The sequence below is a fragment of the Gymnoscopelus microlampas genome (genome assembly GCF_963454915.1).
Source record: "Gymnoscopelus microlampas genome assembly, chromosome: 1".
Lineage (NCBI taxonomy): Eukaryota > Metazoa > Chordata > Actinopteri > Myctophiformes > Myctophidae > Gymnoscopelus > Gymnoscopelus microlampas.
Window position 1 is genome coordinate 41,702,548 of NC_139962.1, and position 25,633 is coordinate 41,728,180.

General features: G+C 42.3%; 1 protein-coding gene across 2 annotated transcripts in view; it reads left to right on the forward strand.

Moving 5' to 3' along the window:
- fzd3b (frizzled class receptor 3b) overlaps positions 1 to 25,633 on the forward strand; it is a 41,314-nt gene that overhangs the window by 11,676 nt on the left and 4,005 nt on the right. The window contains exons 3-10 of one of the 2 annotated variants that reach the window (XM_084066880.1): positions 15,968 to 16,164; positions 17,583 to 17,885; positions 18,376 to 18,538; positions 18,938 to 19,237; positions 21,626 to 21,877; positions 23,955 to 24,103; positions 24,481 to 24,592; positions 25,070 to 25,200. In XM_084066880.1, the coding sequence (XP_083923006.1) occupies positions 15,968 to 16,164; positions 17,583 to 17,885; positions 18,376 to 18,538; positions 18,938 to 19,237; positions 21,626 to 21,877; positions 23,955 to 24,103; positions 24,481 to 24,592; positions 25,070 to 25,200 (1,607 nt within the window). Of the gene's footprint in view, positions 1 to 15,967; positions 16,165 to 17,582; positions 17,886 to 18,375; positions 18,539 to 18,937; positions 19,238 to 21,625; positions 21,878 to 23,954; positions 24,104 to 24,480; positions 24,593 to 25,069; positions 25,201 to 25,633 lie in introns of those variants that run through there. The other variant, XM_084066881.1, reaches the window with a different exon arrangement.

Here is a 25,633-nt window from a genome sequence, read left to right on the forward strand (position 1 = left end):
GTATGCAGTCTAGGTCAAGGTCTGATGTGTCTGCGTGTGTTGGGTGCTATGTTGTAGGCCTGTTTTAAACGTAATTCTCCCATCAAGTCATTTCCCATCAGAACTCTTTGTCTGTTCTGATTTTACACAATCAGAACGCTGAACAGGCACACTGAGGCAGAGATGGAGGAAAAATCTAGTTTTATTAAGAAACTCGGGGGTATTGGCAGGCTCTAGGTCACTTCAGGTTCTTTCAGAATTTACAGACGTTTAATCATTTAATCATGGAAGTATATTTGTCAGCAAAATGAATTTAATGAGGTTTCTTTGGTGCTGGATTGTGAAGTGTACATCAGGAAGTCAAATGATGACTCGGTCACTCTGGTAGACTATTTAATGGCTGCACTGCAAGAAAACCCATTAACAATCATAAAACACACCACTGCTCTCTGTGACCCTTTTACAGCTGTGTGTGTGTGTGTGTGTGTGTGTGTGTGTGTGTGTGTGTGTGTGTGTGTGTGTGTGTGTGTGTGTGTGTGTGTGTGTGTGTGTGTGTGTGTGTGTGTGTGTGTGTGTGTGTGTGTGTGTGTGTGTGTGTGTGTGTGTGTGTGTGTGTGTGTGTGCACATACCACCTAATTCTGAATAATGATTGGTTAGTACATACTGTATACTATCTACTGTACCAGTAAGGGACACAGAGAATGTCCATGCACACTCCTAGGGTGAAATAATTAATAAAACATATTCAATAACAAAACAGAAGAAAATATAATTGGAAAATAATAGACATGAAATTTCGTTATGAGCTGAAACCAGCTACAGTTTTGCCTCGATGCTGCATGTGTGAGTTGGGACTTATGCAGACTATACAACATTACACTTTATCGGGAACAGTACAGTTTCTGACATTTCTATTTATAATTGTCTTTAGCAAGATTCCATCTCAGTTTGACTGCTTTGATAAATAAACTAAATATATCAAACTATTAATTGAATATTTGTCTTAAAGAAACAGAGGTAAAGCTTCTGTTTTATTTGTCTTTGTTTTGTTTTTTGCCTGTAATATTAATGCTCTCAAAAAGAAACTTTAAATATACGCAATAGTCCATCAAAATGATCATTTTAATATAAAGTGCAATTCAGTACCCAGAAAAGCGCACAGTCAAGCAATTTAATTAAATTAAATGGTGTCTTCAGTATGTTTCCTGGCACAAAATGCCAGGAAACATGCTCTCTCCGAAATCAATAAAAAGGTTTTCTTTCGGACTCGAGGTACATTCCGTACGAGGGGGAGGGACGGAAGGAGGAGTTTCGCATGCACATCGGAGATCACGTAGGTTCCCATAGGAATGAATGTACTAAACGGAATTAAGGACATCACACAGAGCTCAGTGGAAAACGAGGCGTAAGTCTTCAATAGAGCATTCTGTGTGTAAAGCAAATAGCTAGCCAAGCCTACCTTCACATGAGGAATCCTGGAGCTGTCAATCACACCTCCTTCCTTAAGCCTTGCATTGAGTTTGTGTTCAAGAGGCTGTCGACGCCAACAGCATGCAGATACAGTATGTGGTGCAAGTATGTGCTGGAGGTGTCCAGAAACCAACTTTAAATTAAGTTGGTTCTTCATTCCATTTGTGTCAAGACATGTCTGCCAATGAATATGAAATATAAATGATTTGATCATCTCTTATTCAGTATTTTTTTGTGCAGGCCTCTGCAGGTTTTTTTTTAATTCCTTATTTTCTCACCACTTCACTGAGTGACTGTCTGTATTTTCATGTGAAATGACTGATGAGAAAAGGTCCCTCTTTAAAAGAGTCTAGGAATAGGAAGGAGGTTTAGGTAATTTGATCTTTGATCATATTATGCAGGGTTTCACACTGCAACGCAAGTTAATGTTATCCTGGGGAACATTCTCATTAAGTCATGTGGTGGATAAACTTACCATGAAGCATTTCAAATCTTGTATTAAATAGTGTATTTTAAAAATAACAAAATCCATTGGATTGTTCAGTTCATGTGCCTCTAGTGGTTCTTGTGGTCTGGAAAGTCACAGAGAGAGAGTTTGATTGATTGATTTCTTTATTGATCATGAAAAGAATAAAGCCATAATAACATACCTCTGACCCACCATAATCAAAAGGATAACGCAAAAAAGCTTGCAGTCCTTGGTATGAGATGTGTATGAAGTCATACACATACACAAGGAGGAGAGAGAGATGGCCTAGGAATTTGTTCTTAAACATACAGTAGAGTTTAATAACGATTTCTGTCCAATATATAGCATTATAATTAGGGATGTCCGATATTATCGGCCTCCCGATATTATCGGCCGATATTTTTTTTTTTTTTTGCTTTATAAATAAGTTACAGGAGTTCTTACTGTATATGGTGTGTGTGATATGAAATTTGAGCTTACCCTAATCACAATAATCCCCGCATATATCGGTATCGGTTGATATCGGTATCGGTAATTAAGAGTTGGACAATATCGGTATATCGGTTATCGGTAAAAAAGCCAATATCGGACAACCCTAATTATAATTTCTGATTTGTGTAAGGAGACATTCTAATTTGCAGCAAATGTTTTCCTCCCCCTCTTGCAGCAGCTATTCAAACCATTGCCTGCCTCCTGGCTCACCTTGTGCTCCACGTATACAAATCCAATTAATTCTGGGACTGGCGAGACATTTGAGAGAACAAAGCATCTTCTGTTTCATTTGATTATTATCCTTGTAAAACAAAAAGGAGAGTTGTTCATGTTTTAAACGTTCAGACTGAAGGAACATGAAAGGATTGCTGGGGGATGAACTCAACTCAAATTAAAAGTTAAAATTGACCCCAATTAGAGCTCACACACACACACATCCTCTACTTTCATATGAAATGGGGGGGGGGGGGTGGTAAAGTAGTTGATGCGTTTGATCATATTTAATTAGATGTTACATGGGGATGGAGAGGAGGTGGACATATAACAAAGGTTCAGGACAGGTCCAGACTTGATCCCACGGTGTCAGAAGTACATTAATGTGCCTCAGCCTGCTGAGCTACACTGAGGCCTGAGGACCGACTGGAGGGGTTTAGGAAATGGGTTTATTGTTTATATGTGTGAGAGAGTCAGAGAGAGGGAGAAGGGGGGGGGGGGGATTGACAGGAATAGATTGAAAGAAAGAGAGTGAAGTGGAGCTGTGGCAGAAAGGGAGGCTGGGAGGACAGAAAAAGGAGCAAGTAAAGGCAGAGTGACAGGTTCACAGATTTGTTTGTGTTCCTCTCAGCATGAGGTCCTGTCGCTCAACAGGCCAGCAGGTCCACAACACATAGAGATGTCTTATATTAAAGCATGAGGTGTGTGTGTCAGAAGAAAAGTTATTTATTTTGAACTTATTGATTATCCTGCGCTTATTCCTGCGGTCTATAGAGGCAGCCAGCTTAGGTGAAGCAGTCCTTTATTCATGCAGAGAATGAAGGCAGTAACTGGCATTCTGGCGCACTGTTCCCACCACCAGAGCTACTTAGTTGGGACCATACAGGACCACTCTCTATCTGCAATGTTTTATCCATTTTAGTATTGTACAGTGTTGTGTATTGGCCCTGTCAGTGAAACATAACTCTGACTTACAGCATACCTGAATGGGAACATGCGCAGCATATTCCAGAGTGTTAATTTAACTCAGAGCACTCTAGCTTTTACTATGTACGGTTGCTATGGGAACATAATGGCACATAAAAAACTGAGAGATGCTGTTGCTGAGGCTGTTTTATAATACCAGCACTCCTAGTACTGGCCGTATATATATTCTATACTCATTCATATTGTTAGATCGGTAAATCACATCACTCACTTGCATTGTTTCAGAAATAATCTCTGTACATTATTAGTAACACACCCGAAAATGCATATCAGATGACCATTCATGTAAATTAGCACTGTATGTAGTAGTTACATAGTAGTAATTATATTTATAGTTATATTTATAGCTCAGAGTTATGGTTATAGATTAGTCATGTTTATAGCTCAGTTATGGTTATAGCTTAGAGTTAGTTAAACAGTAAAGATATGCAAGAAAGGAAAAACCCATTGAGCAGTATTTGTGTGTGTGAAGCATTTATAGAGAGAGCAGATGGGTGGGGGTGCTCTCTGTGTGGGAAGTGGTGCAGGTGTGTGGGCGTTGTGAGCATAACTCACACTTCATATCAGTCTGTAAAACCATAACAATACTGAGCATTGAAATATAAATCAAGTGGCCATTTTGTATACCTAGTATGATGCCTTAAATGTGATCAAATGGCGCAGTATAGGTCTGAGATAATTTATCATGACAGTGGAGATGGTCATGACATATACATATAGCATTTAAGAGACATCAGGCGGAAAAGCACAACAAGTAGGCCTGTCACAATTATTACATTAACGCCTTATCGCAATTATTGGAGATAATCGTTTCCATGTTGAAGAATGTTAATATTTCGAACATTTAAAAAATGAGTGTACAGTAGATCGGCAATTTCCACTATTGTTTTTTTTTAAAGGTTATTTGTCATATCAGCACTGTGCAACTTCAAAGCCTAAAAGCCAAACAGAAATGACATTTATTCATATGTTCCAGTGTTCAACAACAAAAACACAATGAAATTGTTAATCGCAATTATCTGTGTAACAATTAATCGTCATTTCATGATCGTGACAGTCCTGACAACAAACAGAAGTAAGACGTGTGTGTGTGTGTGTGTGTGTGTGTGTGTGTGTGTGTGTGTGTGTGTGTGTGTGTGTGTGTTTTTTAACCCAGCAACCCTATGTAAATTACGCCACTGCTGAAAAGCATCCCAGGCCAAACAGTAACGTAACTAACTAGAAGTTCGCGGCCCGAACGTCTAGCGTGACGCGTCGTTCACTTTGCAGTGCCACCTTACAGGCACCTCACAGTGTGAGAGAGAGTTTTGTGCTCTCCTAAATCCACGGCAGGCTTTGAAAGTACCCACTTCAGAAAGAGGTGACGTGCATCACCTCTCCAATGACCAAAACCCACTTTGTGATTACTCAGACCTGGTATGGCAGACCTGTGGGGAGTGTGCAGTGGTGTACAATGTGAAAAGATAGTTGAAATCGCAGGAGATGAAGTTAGCAGTTTATTTGTGTAAAGGGTCGTCGGCGTGGGTTGTGTTGAGGATGGAAGCCGTCGAACTGGTGCATCCTACCTATTTATAGGTAGGATGTGATGTCATGCTGTCGTGAGATTACGTCACACTGGCGTGTCTCATCGTGATGTCACGACCGTGATGTCATATGACGTCACACTGGCCACATACAACGTACGTACATACTGACAACCGACATGGCGCAGGATTCAAATTGTATATATACTAGAAGTTCGGGCCGCTACGCGGCCCGAACGTCTAGCGTGACGCGTCGTTCACTTTGCAGTGCCACCTTACAGGCACCTCACAGTGTGAGAGAGAGTTTTGTGCTCTCCTAAATCCACGGCAGGCTTTGAAAGTACCCACTTCAGAAAGAGGTGACGTGCATCACCTCTCCAATGACCAAAACCCACTATGGAAGCCGTCGAACTGGTGCGATCTGACGGCATCCTAGAATTTATAGGTAGGATGTGATGTCATGTGATGTCATGCTGTCGTGAGATTACGTCACACTGGTGTTGTCATCGTGATGTCAGATTACGTCACACCGTCACACTGGCGTCGCATACGGACAACCGACATGGCGCAGGATTCAAATTGTATATATAGATAGATAATTAGGCCGTGCGACCCGGAGGTGAACGTAATAATCCTAAAACGGGAGCAAAAATATATATATATATTTTTTGGGAATTGTCCCAAATTGTCCCAGTGGTGTGTGTGTGTGTGTGTGTGTGTGTGTGTGTGTGTGTGTGTGTGTGTGTGTGTGTGTGTGTGTGTGTGTGTGTGTGTGTGTGTGTGTGTGTGTGTGTGTGTGTGTGTGTGTGTGTGTGTGTGTGTGTGTGTGTGTGTGTGAGCAGAATGTTGTGCGATCATCTCTGCCATCTCTGTCTACCTGTGTCTCAATGTTTGTCCATATCTCTATTATATATATCTCTATCTCTTGTCTCTCTCTCCACATCTTTATCCATCGCTCTCTTCACATCTCTCTCCAATTTCTTTCTCTCCATCTCTCTCTTTCGACCACACTGTTTCTCTGTGTTTCTCTCACTTTGTGGTGGGTCCCCCCCACCAGGACATATACTGAAGTGTGTGTGTGTGTGTGTGTGTGTGTGTGTGTGTGTGTGTGTGTGCGTGTGCGTGCGCGTGCGTGTGCGCCTTTCTTTATGTTAATCCACATTCATCTGTGTGTGTGCGTGTTGCCCTTTTGACCTCGTTGATACAAGGGCCAATGAGAAGCCTCATGAGTCCACATCACCTGTTGCCATGGTAGTTAAATAGGTTGAGAGGAAGCGAAAAGAATGGGCGAAGCAGAGAGAGAGAGAGAGGAAAAGATGGGAGGGGGGGGGGGTGATAAGAACATGTGAAAAGGGGACAGTGTCTGAATGATCAAACTCAGATATGTGAATTAGATCGCAGAAGAGAGGAGAGGACAAGGCAGGAGAAAAAGAGAGCGTCAAAGCTTCAAAATTCAAATCCCAATGATTCTGCTGATTAAATGATCACACTTAATGCTCTGGATTATTAATGTTGGTGATTTTATTCTTATTTCATGTTAACGATGGATATTTAATTAAATGTTTCGCCATAAATGATCCTTTTTTATTCAGTTTATCCTTAGAAGAAGAGTGAAGGGTGAAAGGAGAGTAAGCTGATTATGATAGACAGAAGAAGGGATGAGGGAAGACAGGAGTGGGGAGTATGTCAGGAGAAAGAATGGTGATAAAGAGGAGAGGAACTCCATTAACAGCTAACTGCAGGACGGATGGACGGATGAATAAACTAACGAATGAAAAGATTGGGGGAGAGAGGAGGCTGTTCCTTTCTTCTCTCACTCTTTTCAGAAAGCAGACGAAAGGAGTAGAGGAACGTCGTCTGTCTCATTAATCTATTCATGTCTTTATCACAGCCAGAGAGACTGTGTGTGTGTGTGTGTGTGTGTGTGTGTGTGTGTGTGTGTGTGTGTGTGTGTGTGTGTGTGTGTGTGTGTGTGTGTGTGTGTGTGTGTGTGTGTGTGTGTGTGTGTGTGTGTGTGTGTGCGCGCGCATGTGTGTGTGTGTGTGTGTGTGCGCGCATGTGGGTTGATGGCCGGACGGATGAGTGGAGGGAGAGAAGGATGGATCTTGGATGGATGACAGAGAGGTGGGTTGGTGGACGGGTGGGTGGAGGGATGGATGGAGAGAGACAAGGATGGATCATGCAATCGAAATAAACAGGAGAATTGTTAAAAATAAATTGATAGAGAGATGGGTTGGATGATGGAGATAAATGAAAGGATGACCTTATGTCTCTTACAGAGACGACTAGAGAGTTGCCATGGTGTCTGTTAAGGGACAGACTGAGACGGGCATAAGGGGCTGTGTCTACAAAAAGCATTTATACCATATGCAGGGGTTAGCCATGGTTCACAAGACGCTTGTATACAAGCGTCATGGTGCCGAGTCCCCCTGGTTTATAGTGGTGTTCGATTTTTTTACATTGCCAACTCTCACATGTACATAAACGTTCAGATTTCAAATATAAAGTGCTTACCCCCGAGCCACGGATGTTACAAGGCGATCCGGACTGCGATAAGTACCCGTATCTCCCGTGTTATTCAATAAAAAGCATTTTAATCCCATCACCGGCCATTTACTTTTTTCTTTTTTTTGTAATGTATCAGAGTGCAATACACCTCCCAACCATTAGTGTCTTATGGTTGAAAGTATCGGAGAAAATTTGGAGAAAATTGCCGGCGATCGGATTAAAATGCTTTTTATACAGTCGTGTTACAGTCATGTTTCAGGGCTAATGCAGGGGTATGAGAGTACAATTATTGGGTTTTGTCTCCCCGACATTAAGACAAAAAGACTAAATATCCATGAATAGCAATTGAGTAACAATAGTGATAATAGTAAATATGATGTGTGTGTGTGTGTGTGTGTGTGTGTGTGTGTGTGTGTGTGTGTGTGTGTGTGTGTGTGTGTGTGTGTGTGTGTGTGCACAATTATAATTATAAAAGGTCAGGTGCCTGTGTGTGGGATAGAAATATAACATGTGGTGTGTTTGTAAGGTGCTGCGTGTAGGTCCTGCCTTAATAAATGTGTGTGTGTGTGTGTGTGTGTGTGTGTGTGTGTGTGTGTGTGTGTGTGTGTGTGTGTGTGTGTGTGTGCGTGTGCGTGTGTGGCTATTGTTCATAAGCCTGGTTGTCTGGTGAAGAAAGCTGTCTCGGAGCCTGCTGGTCCGAGCCTTGTGGCTGTGGTACTGGCTGGGGTCTTTGATAATCCTAGTGGCTTTATTGACACATTGTCCAGTGTATATTATGTCCTGGATGAAGGGAAGCTCACATCCACTGATGCTCTGGGATGTGCTACTGCGTACCACCCTCTGCAGTGCTTTGCGGTTGAGGACAATACCGTTCCCAGGCAGTGATGCATCCAATCAGGATGCTCTCACGCCTCTGTAGAAGGTCCATAGGATCTTGGGCCCTATGCTTAACTTCTTCAACCGCTTGAGGTAAAAGAGGCATTGATGTGCCTTTTTTACCACATGGCCGGTGTACTCGTCCCAGATGGGTTCCTCTGTGATGTGAACGCAGAGGAACTTGACGGACTGTCTGTGACAGACAGAAGAGAAGACGGACTGACAGACAGGCAAACAGACAGGAGAGAGGACACTCAAGAAAGACAAAACAGACGAAAGGATGTGTGTGTGTGTGTGTGTGTGTGTGTGTGTGTGTGTGTGTGTTTAAATTACTAATTCGCCAGCAAATACACAAAAACGTATACACGCCATCATCCATCCTTCTCTTCTGTGTTGAATCTGATGCCAGATGAATGAAACTACCCTATTTGTTCTTATGTATTCTCTCTCTCTCTCTCTCTCTCTCTCTCTCTCTCTCTCTCTCTCTCTCTCTCTCTCTCGTGCACTGTCTCTCTCCCTCTTCAATTCATTATATAAAATATAGAATGATGGTAGCATTCTTTCAATTGGTTTCCTTCATTATGCTAATGAAAGAAAATGTGCTTCCTGACCATCTCCCGTTTATTCTTATTCATAGTCTTTCTTTCTTTTCACCTTCCCTCCCTCATTCTGTCATTCCTCTTACAGAGGGGGAGCCTTCTCTGAGGGGAGAGAAAGAAACTTAATCTTTCAATTGAATCAGGCGCTCCAGTCAGAGTCTGCTTTTATTTTACTTGGTGCCAAATCCCCCCCACATACACACACACCTACCCACTCAAATCACACATTTGCAAGCAAACTACACACACACGCACGCGCGTGTGCATACACACACACACACACACACACACACACACACACACACACACACACACACACACACACACACACACACACACACACACACCAATCACACGTTTCAAATCAAAGTCATTACCGCACATATGCATCTCCCTCCAACTGTATCCTCCCACACTAACAGATGGCTTTCTTTCTACTTCCTGTATATTTTTATTTAATTTTATTTAGCTTCTTGTAAAATCCACGTCTTTAATCATTCAATTAGCTCTTGAATGGGAGGGACCCATTAGTGTGTTTGGGCGGGAACCCCTATTTGTAACTATACCTTTCAGGACGGGAACCCCTTTTGGGGTTCTTGTTGCTATGTACAGTATATAGCAACATACATTTGTTGTAATTTTTGAATGAATATTTGAAGTTTTTCTGAAAACTTAGGTCAGGATTTAGAAGGCGTTTTTGGAATCAGCCTCAGGTCTAAATGGGTTAAGGCTTTACAGACAAATACTGATATATACTGTTTGGTATCTACTTTATGTGTGCTGTTCTTATTATACTGTGTGTGTGTGTGTGTGTGTGTGTGTGTGTGTGTGTGTGTGTGTGTGTGTGTGTGTGTGTCCATGCACGCAATTATAATTATAAGAGGTCAGGTGCCTGTGTGTGGAATTGAAATATAACGTTTGTAAGGTGCTGTGTATAGGTCCTACCTTTGATAAATATCAGTGTCTGTCTGTGTTTGAGTGAACTTGCAGCTTGTGGCTCCATTCTGTCTCCAACCTGGTCCCTCCTCTTGTCTTTTTTTTCTCCCCCTCTTCTCCTCTCTTTTCATTCATCATACAGTCTAAGTGGATGAGATGAGTTTGTGTCAAGCACAGCCTAAGGCATATTTTGTTCAACTCTCCAGCTTCTTCAACACCTAAACCTGAGACAAAATGTTGTGATTGTCATCTTGTGTTAGTTTTTACATGGATAGCTACAACTTGAAGGACATAATAGAAACAGTTTAGTTGAGCAGCTGCAAAGCATCAAGTGTGAAACTGTTGTCATGGAGCTGTTTGTACTGTACGTATGTATGTATGTACAGTATGTCACTCTATCTGCAAATTTGCCCACCAGAGGATGCTGAAAACAACAAATGCAGGTCAACTATGCACACCTCTTGGTTTTCTATCAGACGTGTCCGTTGAGCAGACTGGTACAGACTATTAATGGCAGTTCCAGTGAATCTCAGGAGTAGGAGAATGAAGGAATGAGGCGCTGGAGCATCACGGGCATGTTGAATGCCTTTTTTATTTAGGTGTCATATTCATGACAGACTAACCTTTCGATGACTGAGGCATCTTCATCAGAGACAGACATTATGTTACCTCAGGATTGGAACAATCGAACGTTCAGATGCAAGACAATCTTATGCCATCCTAGCTTAAAGTCTGCGACGGCAATGAGGTTTATAGCAACTGTTTTTTAACTAGACGTGGTCTAGCACACAGGCACGGACAAAGAGAGAGAAATGGAAGCACCAGCCCAGAACCAGAAGTAGTTTTGCATTGGTGACATCTACACACATCAAGAGAAGAGCCACTCTGCAGGACAGTGGAATGCACTCATGCAACCAACGCTGTCTTAAGTGTGGCCCCAGGCCCCTGCTATAGTGCAAAAGCATGTGGGCGTGCATGTAAGAAATCGCTATTACATATGAGCCTCCAATATTTCACATGGCTCTCCAGACTTTTATGTCTGAAAAATGAATTACCATAATGATATATTATTTAAAAATACTTTGAAGATGGATGTTTGTCCTTACTTTTAAACAGGAGATGGCTTGTTGTTGTTGATGCAGCAGAAACTATTTTCTCTGAATCTAATAATAAAGAGCTTCCTTTATGTGGTACAGCAGCTGGTCTGCTCTGCTTATTGAATCAAACCACAGTGGTACTGTACTCGTTACACTGGTACTACACTGGTACTGGACTGGTACTATACTGGTATTGTACTGGTTCTATACTGGTACTGTACTGTACTGGTAGTATACTGGTGCTGAAATATACTAGTAATGTATTGGTACTGTATTGTACTACACTGTGGAACTGTAGTGTATTGTGCTTTACTTACATTGCACTGTACTGGAACTTTACTGTATTTGCTGTACTTATATTGTATTGGGCTGTATTGTGCTGTACTGGTTCTGTAGTGGAACAGTATTGTTAGTGGAACCATACTGTACTCATGTATCATACTGTATGCCGGTGTATTCTGCCTTTAGACTTATGACCAGTGAGGCTGCGTCTATAACCAAACATAATATGCCCTACCCAGCACATGCAGTCTATAGTAGTATCCCATTTTGTGTGTGTGTGTGTGTGTGTGTGTGTACTATAGGTGGGGGGGGGTTGTAGAGAGTAAAGTAGAAACTGTGTCAGAGATCTCATGCACTGATGCACACATTTCCTGGTGGTCCATCATTCAACGCGGATCTGAAACGCACCAATTGAGACGATCAAAACACACTCAAAGGACCACATTCTACATGCAACACACACACACACACACACACACACACACACACACACACACACACACACACACACACACACACACACACACACACACACACACACACACACACACACACTGATTTGTGTGTGTGTGTGTGTGTGTGTGTGTGTGTGTGTGTGTGTGTGCACACAAGCAGAAACCGTGCAGTGGGCAGTCAAACTAAGTGAAATGTTTTATGCGATTGCACGCATGCATACACACACGCACGCACGCACGCACGCACGCACGCACGCACGCACGCACGCACGCACGCACGCACGCACGCACGCACGCACGCACGCACGCACGCACGCACGCACACACACACACACACACACACACACACACACACACACACACACACACACACACACACACACACACACACACACACACACACACAGAGAGCTCCTCTCATATCTGTGTACTCATTCTCTAAAAGGATGCTCTAGTTTCAACACATCAGTGAGTCTAGCTTGGGATCAATATAATGGACATGTATTTAACTAATAACACATCATTAACGTTAATTAATGTTAACATGTTTATCATCTTATTCTGTTTCTCAAAAGTTATTTTATCCGTTAGGATTTGTGTCCTAACTATTATTAGTTTAATTAATCTCCTGGCTTCTTCCTCCACACTACTACTGCTGCAAAGTGCATTGTGATAGCGGCAAAACTAGTACTGTTATTGTGACACACCAGTTCTGTCATTCTATAGTACTAGTTCTGTTCTTGTAACACACTAGTACTATCATTCTATACTGTCATTCTATAGTAGTGTTGTTCTAGCCCACTTGGACTGTTTTGTTAGGGAGTTCATGTTGTTCCTTCAACCGGGCCAATAAAGTATTGTCATAATAATGACCATAATTTATAGCCTGAGTCTCACATTGTAATTTCTCCATGTTGAGTTTTATTCCCTAGAAAATAAACCTTATTTGTGTTCTTCATTTCTCTCTGTCACCTCTAAAACACTTGACTGTGTAGCTCTGTGAGGCTTTTATTTAACTCCTAACTTCTCTGCCTCTGTGAGGCTTTTTTTTAACTCCTAACTTCTCTGGCTATTATATTAAAGTCTGGTTTCATGGTTCAACCTTCGAAACACAACTCTAAAACATACACCGCCCAAAAATATATTTCAAATGTGTTTCCTTCCACCTCTACCCCTTTAAAAGCACCTGTATTTTTATGCCCAGTTTCGTCCCCGAGAACTTTCACGTGGCAAGTCATGGAGTCACCCTGGCATGATTGCTCCCTCACAGCTGTTGACATTAAGAGTGAAGCCTCTTCAAAAGACAAGGAACACCTCAAGGCCCTCTATGAAAAAAAGACTAAAACATTTTTTTCATCATGCCCATGCATGTCACAACACACAACCTTACGCCCACGCGTGTAATCATGTAATACCCCCAAACCACAGTGCAAGTCATATTACAGAGACGGAGGGAGAGTGGGAGACCTCAACGTACTATGATTTCAATCCCTCAGGGGACAGATGAACTGATGCGTGCAAGAAACCACTCAGTAGGACTTGTCTTTCCCTTACTGGCTAGCTGTCACGTTAATAATGTTCACTTACTCTCTTACTAATGCTCTTGCTCTAGTCTCCTCTCCATCTCTGCCAGTCTATTTCTCTCTCTCTCTCTCTCTCTCTCTCTCTCTCTCTCTCTCTCTCTCTCTCTCTCTCTCTCTCTCTCTCTCTCTCTCTCCCCCCCTCTCCTGCTGGCCTGTCTATCCTTAGTGACCCCATGCAGACAGTTCAGTTGGCTTGTTTTTATTCTGGGACTAAAACCTGTCCTGTGAACGTCTTCTGTGATTTAGATTTTGTTTGAATTATTCTGGATCTATGGGAAGAGGCCCAGTTTGATGATGGGATGTCCCCCAGTTGGAATGAGCTGTGCAGTGTGCACCAGTCAGTCCTACTTACTGTGCACAACTAACCTAAGAGAAATGAAATGCACACATTCATCAGGATACCTTACCTTCAGGATATGATCCACCCCAACACCCCTTCCCACACACAGATCAGCTAACATAAGACGCCAGTCTGTCCCTCCCTTCCCTACGATACCCTGGCCGATGTTCCAAGCGTCTTAGATTCTTGGGATGGCCCCCCTTCAGTCAGGACTGCACACTCACTCCCATCTTCCACCACACTCTGAAACTGTACACCCCCTAGTCCTCCTTATTTCCTTGTTACAGTACTTATTTTGATGGATGTTACTGTAGTGCTACCTAGATGGGTGTTATAGGATACTTGTGCACACATGCCAAGTATGTTATTTAGATTGCATGTTGTTTAGGCAGATAGCAAGGTTTGTTGTTTATCTGCCCCCTCAGCCAAAAGTACACCCTGTGTATGTCACTGATCACATGACCTCAATCAATTATCCAGTTCTAGGCAACATAGAAGGGGAGGGGGACTTTTTTTCTTATTTACACACAACAGCTCTAAGGTGTATTAAAGACAGTTCAATGTTGAAAATGAGTGGTATTCCCCTTTAATTGTTTTCTTTGCACTCTACTTGACCATTTACCTTGTCATTTGTTTACTACATGACTCTTACTTTTGCAAGTTGCTCTGGATCAGAGCATCTACTAAATGCCTAAATTGTCTAGCAAAGAATAATGATGGACAGATAGATTAGTGTTTCTGTTACCATGGAAATGTGATTTGTATCAATGGCATTGTAATATTTACAGTGATGAAGCATATTTCATTAGAGCTTGGCTGAGCTGTGCTTTTTAATGATTTGAGCACGGTTGGAAAGCTGTGTGTGTGTGTGTGTGTGTGTGTGTGTGTGTGTGTGTGTGTGTGTGTGTGTGTGTGTGTGTGTGTGTGTGTGTGTGTGTGTGTGTGTGTGTGTGTGTGTGTGTGTGTGTGTGTGTGTGTGTGTGTGTGTGTGTGTTACACTGACTCCTGGCTGTGGTTCAGCCGTTAGATCATGTCTTTTAGATCTCTGTCTCCTACTTCAAAGGGATGTTTAGGTAATATCACATCTGCTCTGCATATTTCATAAGCTGCTAAATATTGATATGGCATGAGAAGCACCTCTCTCTCTCTCTCTCTCCTCTTTGATGACTATTTCAGTTGAAATATGATCCTCTACTTGCATGCTGCTCATTGTAATTAACACGGCATTGAGCATTTTGTTCATGGTGTGTGTGTGTGTGTGTGTGTGTGTGTGTGTGTGTGTGTGTGTGTGTGTGTGTGTGTGTGTGTGTGTGTGTGTGTGTGTGTGTGTGTGTGTGTGTGTGTGTGTGTGTGTGTGTGTGTGTGTGTGTGTGTGTGTGTGTGTGTGTGTGTGTGTGTGTGTGTGAATGTGGCCTCATGACAGCTGTCAACATGTTCTTGTCAAACTGGTTCCACTAATATCAAGATCCAGCATGAGAAAGTATAAATGTGTGGGGGTTCTGGGAGACAGAGAGGGGATGGAGAGAGAGAGAGGGAGGGAGAGAGAGAGAGAGAGATCTATTTTTTTACTCTTCTATCATACTTCACTCCACTCACCTTACTATCATCTCCCCTTTCAAAAGTATATAGTACACAACACATCACAATGCGTCGCATTGTGATGTGTTGTGTACTAAATACTTTTTGTACTTTTACTCAAGACACATTTTGAATACAGGACTTTTACAAGTAAAAGTGGAATTGCTACTTTTACTTAAGTAAAACATCTGAGTACTTCTTCCACCACTGCCCCCCGCCTCTCTCTCTTTTCCACCTTCATTCCTTTCTTTCCACACCCCAGCTTTCTCCCTCCCTCATTCCTGCTTCCCTTCTTTTCTCTTCCTGTCCTCTCTGTTCATTTCAGTCATAAAGTCTTTTCTTCTACTTCTTTAATTATACTTTATGTATTTTGGGGGTGATCAGGTGGGGTGGGAGCGGCTAGTCTTGGGAGAGCTTTTGTCTTTTGTGTGGATGTATTTGTATTGTTCTGTGTATTGTATTTTTTGTACATTTGTGTTAAGGACCCCCTCAAAAACTAGATGATGCATCTCAAGGGGCTTATGCTGTATACTTCCCACACTTACACACAAAGTTCAATCCTGTTTCTTTGTGTTCCAGCCGTTCCATCCCATGGTGAACCTGGTGTGCAGTCCAGATGTGAGGATGTTCCTGTGTGCGCTATACGCTCCCGTGTGCACGGAGTATGGGCGTGTGTCCCTGCCCTGCCGTGCGCTCTGCAGAAGGGCCAAAGATGACTGTTACTCACTGATGGAGATGTTTGGAGTCACCTGGCCAGACGAGATAGAGTGCAGCAGGTGTGTGTGTGTGTGTGTGTGTGTGTGTGTGTGTGTGTGTGTGTGTGTGTGTGTGTGTGTGTGTGTGTGTGTGTGTGTGTGTGTGTGTGTGTGTGTGTGTGTGTGTGTGTGTGTGTGTGTGTGTGTGTGTGTGTGTGTGTGTGTGTGTGTGTGTGTGTGTGTGTGTGTGTGTGTGTGTGTACGTAACAGAGGTAACTTACATGATTTTACCCTTATATCAAAATTTACTTTTTGTTTTATATTGGCGGACGGACGAACCTCGGCCACGTCACTATGACTCAGACATAACCATAAACAAACCCTATACGCCTGTATATAGGCAGGACCACCCATTTATAGGCATGTCACTATGACTCAGACGTAACCATAAACAAACCCAATACGCCCATATATGCGACATACTGTAGGTGTGAGGGCTGCTTAGCAGCGCGAACTCTAGTTTAAATAAATGTCTTCAACATTCAAAGCATAATCCTAATCCTTAATCCCGATACTTAATCTCACCATGCAACTACTTTCAGACTGTTGACAGTTTGCACTTCAAACGGCTCAGATGTGTTGAATAATTCTGATCCACTGTAATCACATGTTGAGTGGGTCTGTTCAAAGGGATCTGTTTCTATCCAGTACTGCTTGTGTTGGACCCACGCCAGATCCACAACATCTTCTCCTCCGCCTCCCACTCCTTCACAAACCCCTCTCTTAACTTCACCCCCCTTCTCCTCTTTCCTCATTCCTTCCAGTGGTGTAAAGTAACTAAGTACATTTACTCAAGTACTATGCTTGAGTACAATGTTGAGGTACTTTTACTTTACTTGAGTATTTTTCTTTTTTTTTAATACTTTGTACTTCTACCTAACTACATCTCAGAGCCAAATATTGTACATTTTACTCCACTACAATTATTTCAAAACTTGTGTCACGATGCGATGCATTGTAAGCTTCTTTCAAACAAGTTGACAAATGTTTTACATTTTGAGCACTTTCACTTTGGTGCTCTAAGTGTATTTTGATGTCAATACTTTTGTAACATTTTGAATACAGGCCTTGTACTTGTAACAGTATTTTTCCACCACTCCTCTTGTTCTCTCCCTCCCTCCCTCCTATCTTTTCTCATCTCTCACACTCTTTATCTTTATACCCCTCTGAGGCCTGAGTGCACTCAGTAATCTAAGATCAGATGTAATATCCTCGCTGTCGGGCAGAAACCTTGTGTCTCTATTTTTCAACTTTTCATGTTGTTTAATGCCCTACTTTGTTATACAAGGGTGTAAATAGCCGATCTCCAAGCTCACAACTACTTTCACTATTTCTGAATGTTTTCGTTCCATTTCCTGAAAAGTAACGGTTGTGGACATACAGGGTTTCCACCCGACAACGACGACATGTATCTGAGCTGTGTGGTCTGTGTCTCTCAGGTTCCCAGATTGTGACGAGGCCTATCCTCGTCCAGAGGACGTGCTGTCCGCCTCGGACCCCACAGACCAGTCGTCTCTGACCGTCCAGAGGGACTACGGCTTCTGGTGCCCCAGGGAGCTGAAGATCGACCCCGAGCTCGGCTACACCTTCCTGGGAAAGAAGGACTGCTCTGCCCCCTGCCCCTCCATGTTTTTCAGTCGGCAGGAGCTGACGCTCGCCCGCTACATCATCGGCGTGGTGGCCATCGTCTGTCTGTCGGCGACGCTCTTCACCTTCCTCACGTTTCTCATTGACGTCACCAGGTTAGGAGGATTGAATTTCATTCTGTATCGACTCGATAACAATGTACAGATCGATGTATGAGAAGACTTTTATAATCAATGACAAACTGTGTAATTTATTAAATCAACTTATCATGTACACACCTGCATATTAATAATATGCAGGTGCTTAAATTAGCATAATGTAATTATGCTAATGTTCTAAACATGTACATACCTGCTATCACATACACTATCTGTATATGTATATATCTTTATTTGCTCTCACTCTACCTCTATCTTCTCTCTTCTCAACCTGTCACATCGCAGGTTTACAGGTGTAAACAAGTGGGTAAAAGATGATTCTGATTCTAAATTTTGAAAAAAATCACAAAGTCGTTACGACCCGGCCTAGGGGTCACCAGGTGCAACATGAAAATGGACTCCCTCCTTCCCAGTCCCCAATCACAACCAACCAACACCAAAATACAGTGGTTTATTTAATATATTTATATATTTTGATCCCCTTCAGGTTTCGCTACCCTGAACGACCAATCATCTTCTACGCCGTGTGCTACGTCATGGTATCGTTGGTCTTCTTCCTGGGCTTCCTGTTGGAGGACAGGGTGGCGTGTAATGCAGCAAGCCCCGCCCACTTCAGGTCTTCTACCGTAACACAGGGTTCTCACAACAAGGTGAGGTCACTTCCTGTCCCAACAGGAAAGCTTTCAAAGGAATAATCTGTGAAATTATAGATTATGTTTTTTTCCCGTGAATAAATGCACTACTTGTCTGCTGTTTTTGCTATTATTTTCAAGTTTTTAAGTGTGTCTCTGGGTTTTATGAATATTGAACCAATGAAAAGTAGTAACAAGACTAGATAATACGGGTTTGGACATACAAGGTTTTGGACATACAGGGTATCCACCTGACAGCGACAATTTGTTTTGCTTATTGCTACTCCCCACTGCCTCTCTCCTTCCTACATGCCACTCCTCCTTGTTAAATAAATATTAAATATGAAATAATATAAATATTTGTATAAACTCCTTTACTGTAATGATACATTTTCCTTCTGTGTGTTTCTCCTTCAGTTCTGCACTCTGTTCTTCATGGTGCTGTATTTCTTCACCATGGCCGGGAGCGTGTGGTGGGTCATCCTCACCATCACCTGGTTCCTGGCCGCTGTGCCCAAATGGGGCAGTGAGGCCATTGAGAAGAAGGCCCTGCTGTTCCATGCCTGTGCCTGGGGCCTCCCAGGGGCCCTGACAGTCACCCTGCTGGCCCTCAACAAGACGGAAGGAGACGGCATCAGTGGAGTGTGTTTTGTAGGATTGTATGACATGGACGCCCTGAGATGGTTCGTCCTGGCTCCACTCTGCCTCAACGTGGCTGTGAGTCTCTTAAACAGCAACACTGTAACACTTTTAACCATTTATCAATGATTAATACTTTAACAAACCATACCAGTGGTATTGCATATTAACACATTCGGTGCCATAATTTTATAATAACAGATTACGTTCGGTGCCAGAAATCTCACCGTTGAGCTGCGCGGCGCTGTTTAAGCTGTAGACTCCACGACGAGCAATCCATGTGAAACAAAGCATGCGTGCATTTTGCATGATGGTCCTGGCTAACGCCTGGAACGATAACATCTTTCACGCGGGTCACAATGGCGCAGCGATCACGCATACAAAATGAGTCGTTTTCCCCAACGTAAAAAGTTTTCGGAGTTATACGGGTTTTAGAGAAGGAGATAGAACGGAAGCGGATGGGGAGTTGATTCCAGGGCTGCTCCAGCCCCTCCCGTGTGGAAAAAACGAAAAAAACAAAAAAGACTGAAAACACGGTTCAGACCATGTTCGGCACTGAAGCGCTACTCTGTGCAAACACGGTTCAGAACGTGTTTGGCACCCAATGTGTTAAGCCCATAGACTACAACTCATAGAATACTTTACATTACTGCTGACCATTTTACAAAGCATACTGCCGTGGATTTGGGCATAATTACCAGATTTAGGTGTTTTTTTAATTCAAACTTTCATGTGATAAACACGCCTTAAAATTGTCCGCTTCTATGGCTGATATTTCTGTTGCCATGAAGAAGACATTTAAAATTTCAATTTTGTTCCTAAAACAATCTTTTCTCCAGGGATTATATTGAACAATAATTATGTTACTGTGTAATGTCCACACATTTGTCTACCAGAGGGTGCTGATAACGACGCACTGTGTGGCTTAATTATGCACACCTCTAGTTTGCCTTGTTTAATTGGATGCAAGTTTTTTTTTCATATATATATATAGGTTTTTCTGTTAATAATACACATACCCAAAAAGTAAACAAAAAAATAACTAGAAAAAGTGCTCCTCGGAGCACAGGTCTCCGCCAGGTCAGGTAACTATTGTGGCCTCCTGGTGGCGCTATAATAGGCCAATGCGAAAAGGGTGCCATTTGTTCTTAGGCCTTGCACGACAATTGGACCCTGACTGCATTCATGATTTGAGGCATTTTGTTAAAAACATTGGTTTTGCTAAATTAGACCTGCTGGTGGCGCTATAACAGGCCAATGTTAAAAGGGTGTCATTTGTACCTCAACATAGTGTGAATGTGCGTGCAAAGTGCGCAATTGGACGGTGCGTTCATGATTTGCGGAATTTTGTTCAAAACAAGGCAATAATGCAAACTTTAGATGTCAATCTTAGCCAATCAATATGGAATATGAAAAATCAAACACATCTGTCGTGATCACATGACTATAGAGATCATGTGTACCGATTTGCGTGAAATTTGGATAAAATTGGAAGGAGTAGTATAAAATAATGTGTTTTACATAAGTCGGCCTCCTGGTGGCGCTATAAAAGGCAGATGTGAAAAATGCAGGACAAAGGTTTTTCCTTGACCTCTAGGGAGTGTGCATACAAAGTTTTACACAGATCGGTGGAATTATAGGTAAAAACACGAATCGGCCTGTTATAGCGCCACCATGAGGCTGATTTCAAAATTTTCAAATGGTAGTTCTTCCTTGGCCTAATGGGAATGAGCGTGCAAAATGTCACGAAAATTGCATGCTGTGTTCATGATTTGAGGCATTTTGTTCAAAACGGAGAACTCCTGCAAACTTTGGAAGACATTTTTAGCCAATCAGGATGGAATATGAGAAATCTGAAAGACCCGTTTCGTTTAATGACTATAGAGATACTGTGTACCGATTTGCGTGATTTTTGGACAAAATCTGTAGGAGTACTGTTAAAAAATATGTTTTGCACAAATCGGCCTCCTGGTGGCGCTATAAAAGGCCCATGAGAAAAAAATGGGGTAAAGGTTCTGAATTGGCATCCAGGGAGTGTGTGTGCACAGTTTCACTGAGATCAAGACAACGGTGCCGGAGATTAGCTGGTCACAGACGGACACACACACGGACACACACACGGACGGACGGACGGGGTGGAAAACATACTCTCTCGCCATGCCTTTCGGCCTGGCGGAGACAATAATAAAATGAAAATGGAAAAACTAAATAAAATGACTTGACATACAGTAACTGCTTATGCTGTGCGGTCACCAGAAACATATAGATTATGTTAATGAAAACCCCCTGTACTGTGCTATACGTTATTGGAGAACTAAATAAGTGATCATAGACAGAATTGAAGTCAAAAGGCAGAAAGTTGGCCTCTTAACTGCATTTGTGGAAAATATTTTATGGTCTTTTCTTTCGTTGTCCTTCCCTCTCCATGTTCTTTCCTCACTGTCTTTTTGCCCTCCTCCTCCTCAGGTGGGCGTGTCCCTGTTGTTGGTGGGTATTGTGGCTCTGAACCGTGTTCGCATGGAGATCCCTCTGGAGAAGGAGAACCAGACCAAACTAGTCAAGTTCATGATCCGTATCGGAGTGTTCTCTGTGCTCTACCTGGTACCACTGCTGACTGTGATTGGCTGCTACGTGTACGAGCACAGCTTCCGCAGCCGCTGGGAGACTACCTGGATCGAAGAGAACTGCAAACGATACCACATCCCCTGTCCATACAAGGTAGAGAGACACTGAACTCCTCTCCCATCTCTCTGCTATCTGTCTTGTATGCGTTTATGCCAGTTGTTCTCAAAGTGGAGTTTGGGAACTTCCTGGGGTCGTTGAGGGGGTTCCAGAGGGTCCCCAGCTAAATGTGTTAATATGGCATCAAAATCAGTTCAACCACTGTGACTCTATATCTATCGCCTATTTGAAAATAGCAGATCTACAAGCTCACACAAAGTTGTGAGATTGTCAATCTGGTATTTTCAAAACAATCTTGATTTTAAAATAAATAATTATAAAAATGAATTGCATTTTTATAGCGCTTTTCTAAGTACTCACTTACTCATAGCGCCTTACCAAAGTTCATTCATTCATACATTGGGAGGTGAAGCGGCGAACAGTGGACGCCAGCGTCCTCACTTCCCACATTCACACACCAATGGTGGCAAGCTAGTGCCGACCGACTCATTGGTCTGGTTCCATCCCCTCCTCTACCCTACGTTACTCTCTCTGTTCTCTGTCTAGCGTGCTCCTTCATGCTCTGCTGTCTGTGCTGTTTGAGCTCTTTGTAGTGGCTATGAAGACTCTGTGGGGGTGCAGGGTGCTTTGTAAAGTCAATCACTAAATTAATAAGCATGCTAATGTGCAGGTGCACACACACACACACACACACACACACACACACACACACACACACACACACACACACACACACACACACACACACACACACACACACACACACACACACACACAGCACACTGGCTGGCTGTATGAAGAGGTGATGAAAACTCTTGATCTATCACATCTAAAATATCACATGTCAAAATAAAAATCACACCCTGTGTGAAGAGAGTGGTGCCTTTGATGAGCCCCGTATTGATGTTGTCATCAATGTTTGTTTATTGGACATACATACATACGGACGGACACATAGACAAAGTCAGATATAGGAGTGGTTGGCACCACTCAAAAATGTCATAGTTGTAAAAGAGTTGGTGAGGGTCACACTCAGGGTTACGTTATGGATCGAATGGACGCTAATGGACTGTCTGCAAGTGCAGTAGTACTTGTGTACAGTGTGTGTGTGTGTGTGTGTGTGTGTGTGTGTGTGTGTGTGTGTGTGTGTGTGTGTGTGTGTGTGTGTGTGGGGGGGGGGGGGTGTCATGTTATGAGTGACTAACTGTAGGGAATCTGGGGAAGTGACAGGTGCTCGTTCTTACGTTACATGTGTGTGTGCATGCATCTGAACAGACTCTTTATATTTCATTGTACTTCAGGATTCTTTACATCACTGTGGCATTTGATCATTCCCCAAGAGGTCTATTTGTGCCTGCATGTGCACGAATGTGTGTGCCTGTGTGTGAAGGTCTTAATGAATTATATTTTTTATAGGCTAAATTAAAATAAAATCACAGGCATTTCAGATAAAAAAATATTCATGATCTCATTCCTGCAACCATTATTTGCGGTGAAATTTTGACCTCGTTCCAAATAACAATTGCATTGCTTTACCGCGTGTAATACGTGTAATATTCACGTTCTGTGTGGATTTACCCACGACACAAACAATAGTCCCAAATATATTTTTGGGGAAATTAATGTAATTACCTTAATAGTGTATGCTTTAACATGTCTAGATTGTTGTATCATTATATTATGTATATTATGTATTGTGTGATTATAAATTACATTCCCCATTTTGAATGTTGCTCTGTGAGACTGAACACTCATTACAAAACAGCATTGTTGTATTGGTGGGATCCAGATTCCATACTCATAGTTTAATAACCTGTATTAATATTAGATTCTACACCCATGGTCCAATACTTTTTATAATCTTTGTTCAGTCACAACCTCACCTGACTGTCCTCTCCCTGACACTCACAATATTTTAAAGGTGCTGTCTGTACTGGCTGTATAAACAAACCTATAAAATGGTCAGAATGAGTGAAACATGATGGAATATAAAGACATTTAGACACACACGAGGTAATGTCCAACCAGTTTTGTCTGCTGGAGGGTGTGCTCCAGTTAGATCCATTATGGTGTGATGGTGTTGTGTTAATAATAACATTTGTATGTTGGTCAGGTTGAGCAGACCAGTCGACCTCTATTGGTTGTGTTCCTGTTGAAATATCTGATGATGCTGGTGGTGGGCATTCCCTCTGTGTTCTGGGTGGGCAGCAAGAAGACCTGTTTTGAATGGGCCAGCTTCCTGCACGGACGCAGACGCAAAGAGTAAGGACACTATCGATATTCCATTTTGTGCGTGTATCAAGTTTAACCACGTGAACCCTAGAGTCCCTATTCTGAATCTGGGCATGTCATAATAAGCATAGTACCCTGGGGGAACCCGGGGTATAAAATACATACGGTTTAAGTGGTTATAAACTGAGTTTTAAAAGGAATACACTTTTGTTTTGCCTATAAACATGGGAACTGTGGTATCAAGTTCTTAGCTGTTATTTCATTTTATCTACAATACGTATTTAGTCTTCACAGTAAGTCAAATGTTAGATCTCCTCTCCTTCCCTCTCACACTTCCTCACTCTGTCTACCTCTCCTTTCATCTCCTCTCTCTCCGCTCCTCCCCTCCCCTCATCTCCTCTCTACAGCAGTGGGGTGAATGAGTCTCGGCAGATCCAGGATCAGCCCGACTTTGTCCAGTCACTGCTGCGTGACCCACAGACCCCCATCATCAGGAAGTCCAGAGGAACCTCAACACAGGTAACACACACGCACGCACGCATGCACGCACGCACGCGCGCGCGCGCAGTTGCTGAATTGGTTGCGATATTAGGCCGTTCTGGACCAGCTCATTTAGGCCTTTCATTAGGCTGTTCCTCCATGTCAACAGTTGACTCTGTGCTGAAACTATCTTAGTGATTATTCTATAGATTTAATTTTTTTCCCCGATTTAATAGAATAATGTAGAAGCACGTTTTTTATTTATTTCAATTTGTATTTGTCAAAGGAGCGACATGAAAACATTTTTATAATTGACTAAATCTTTTAAATCTTTTCGTTTTAACTACTTAATGTTTTATACTTAGAGGTACACAAAAATAGCAAAAATGGCTGATATGCGACACGTGAGCTATAGTAGATATTTTTGCTATTTAAGTATTTATTATTTGATTATTTTAATTATTTTTTTAACTGATTAAATTGATCAGTTTGATTAACTTTTGCACCTCCATCCAGGGCACCTCCACCCACGCCTCCTCCACCCAGCTGGCCATCCTGGACGACCCCCCCACCACCAGGAGCAAACCCAGCAGCGTCCACAGCAAGGCCAGTTACCATGGCAGCCTGCAGCGTTCCCGTGACAACAGGTAGGGCAGGAAATAGATTCTGTAGGATTGTCTTCCATGAATCTGTGACTTAACTTCTCACATTCTTTTCTCCTCCTGATCCTTTTTTTTTCTCTTTCTCTCATCTTTCTTCTTCCCTCCTCCTCACCTTTCTTCTTTCTAGGGCTGCAACTATCAATTATTTACTTAGCGATTATTGTATCGATTACTTTATCGATTAATCGAATAATCGAGAAGCATGTTTCTTTTTTTATTATTATTAGTTTTTTTCATAGATCAACAAATTGGCACAAAATGCTAATGTAATACGTAGTCAGCCTCTATTTACCCTCTCCCTCAAAACGCCTTGCCCTTCTTTTAAAAATGTCTTTACATATTTGGAAAGATGTCGCCTATACTGACATGCCCAAAATACGTACTGATTATTAATTGATTATTTTATCACATATAACAT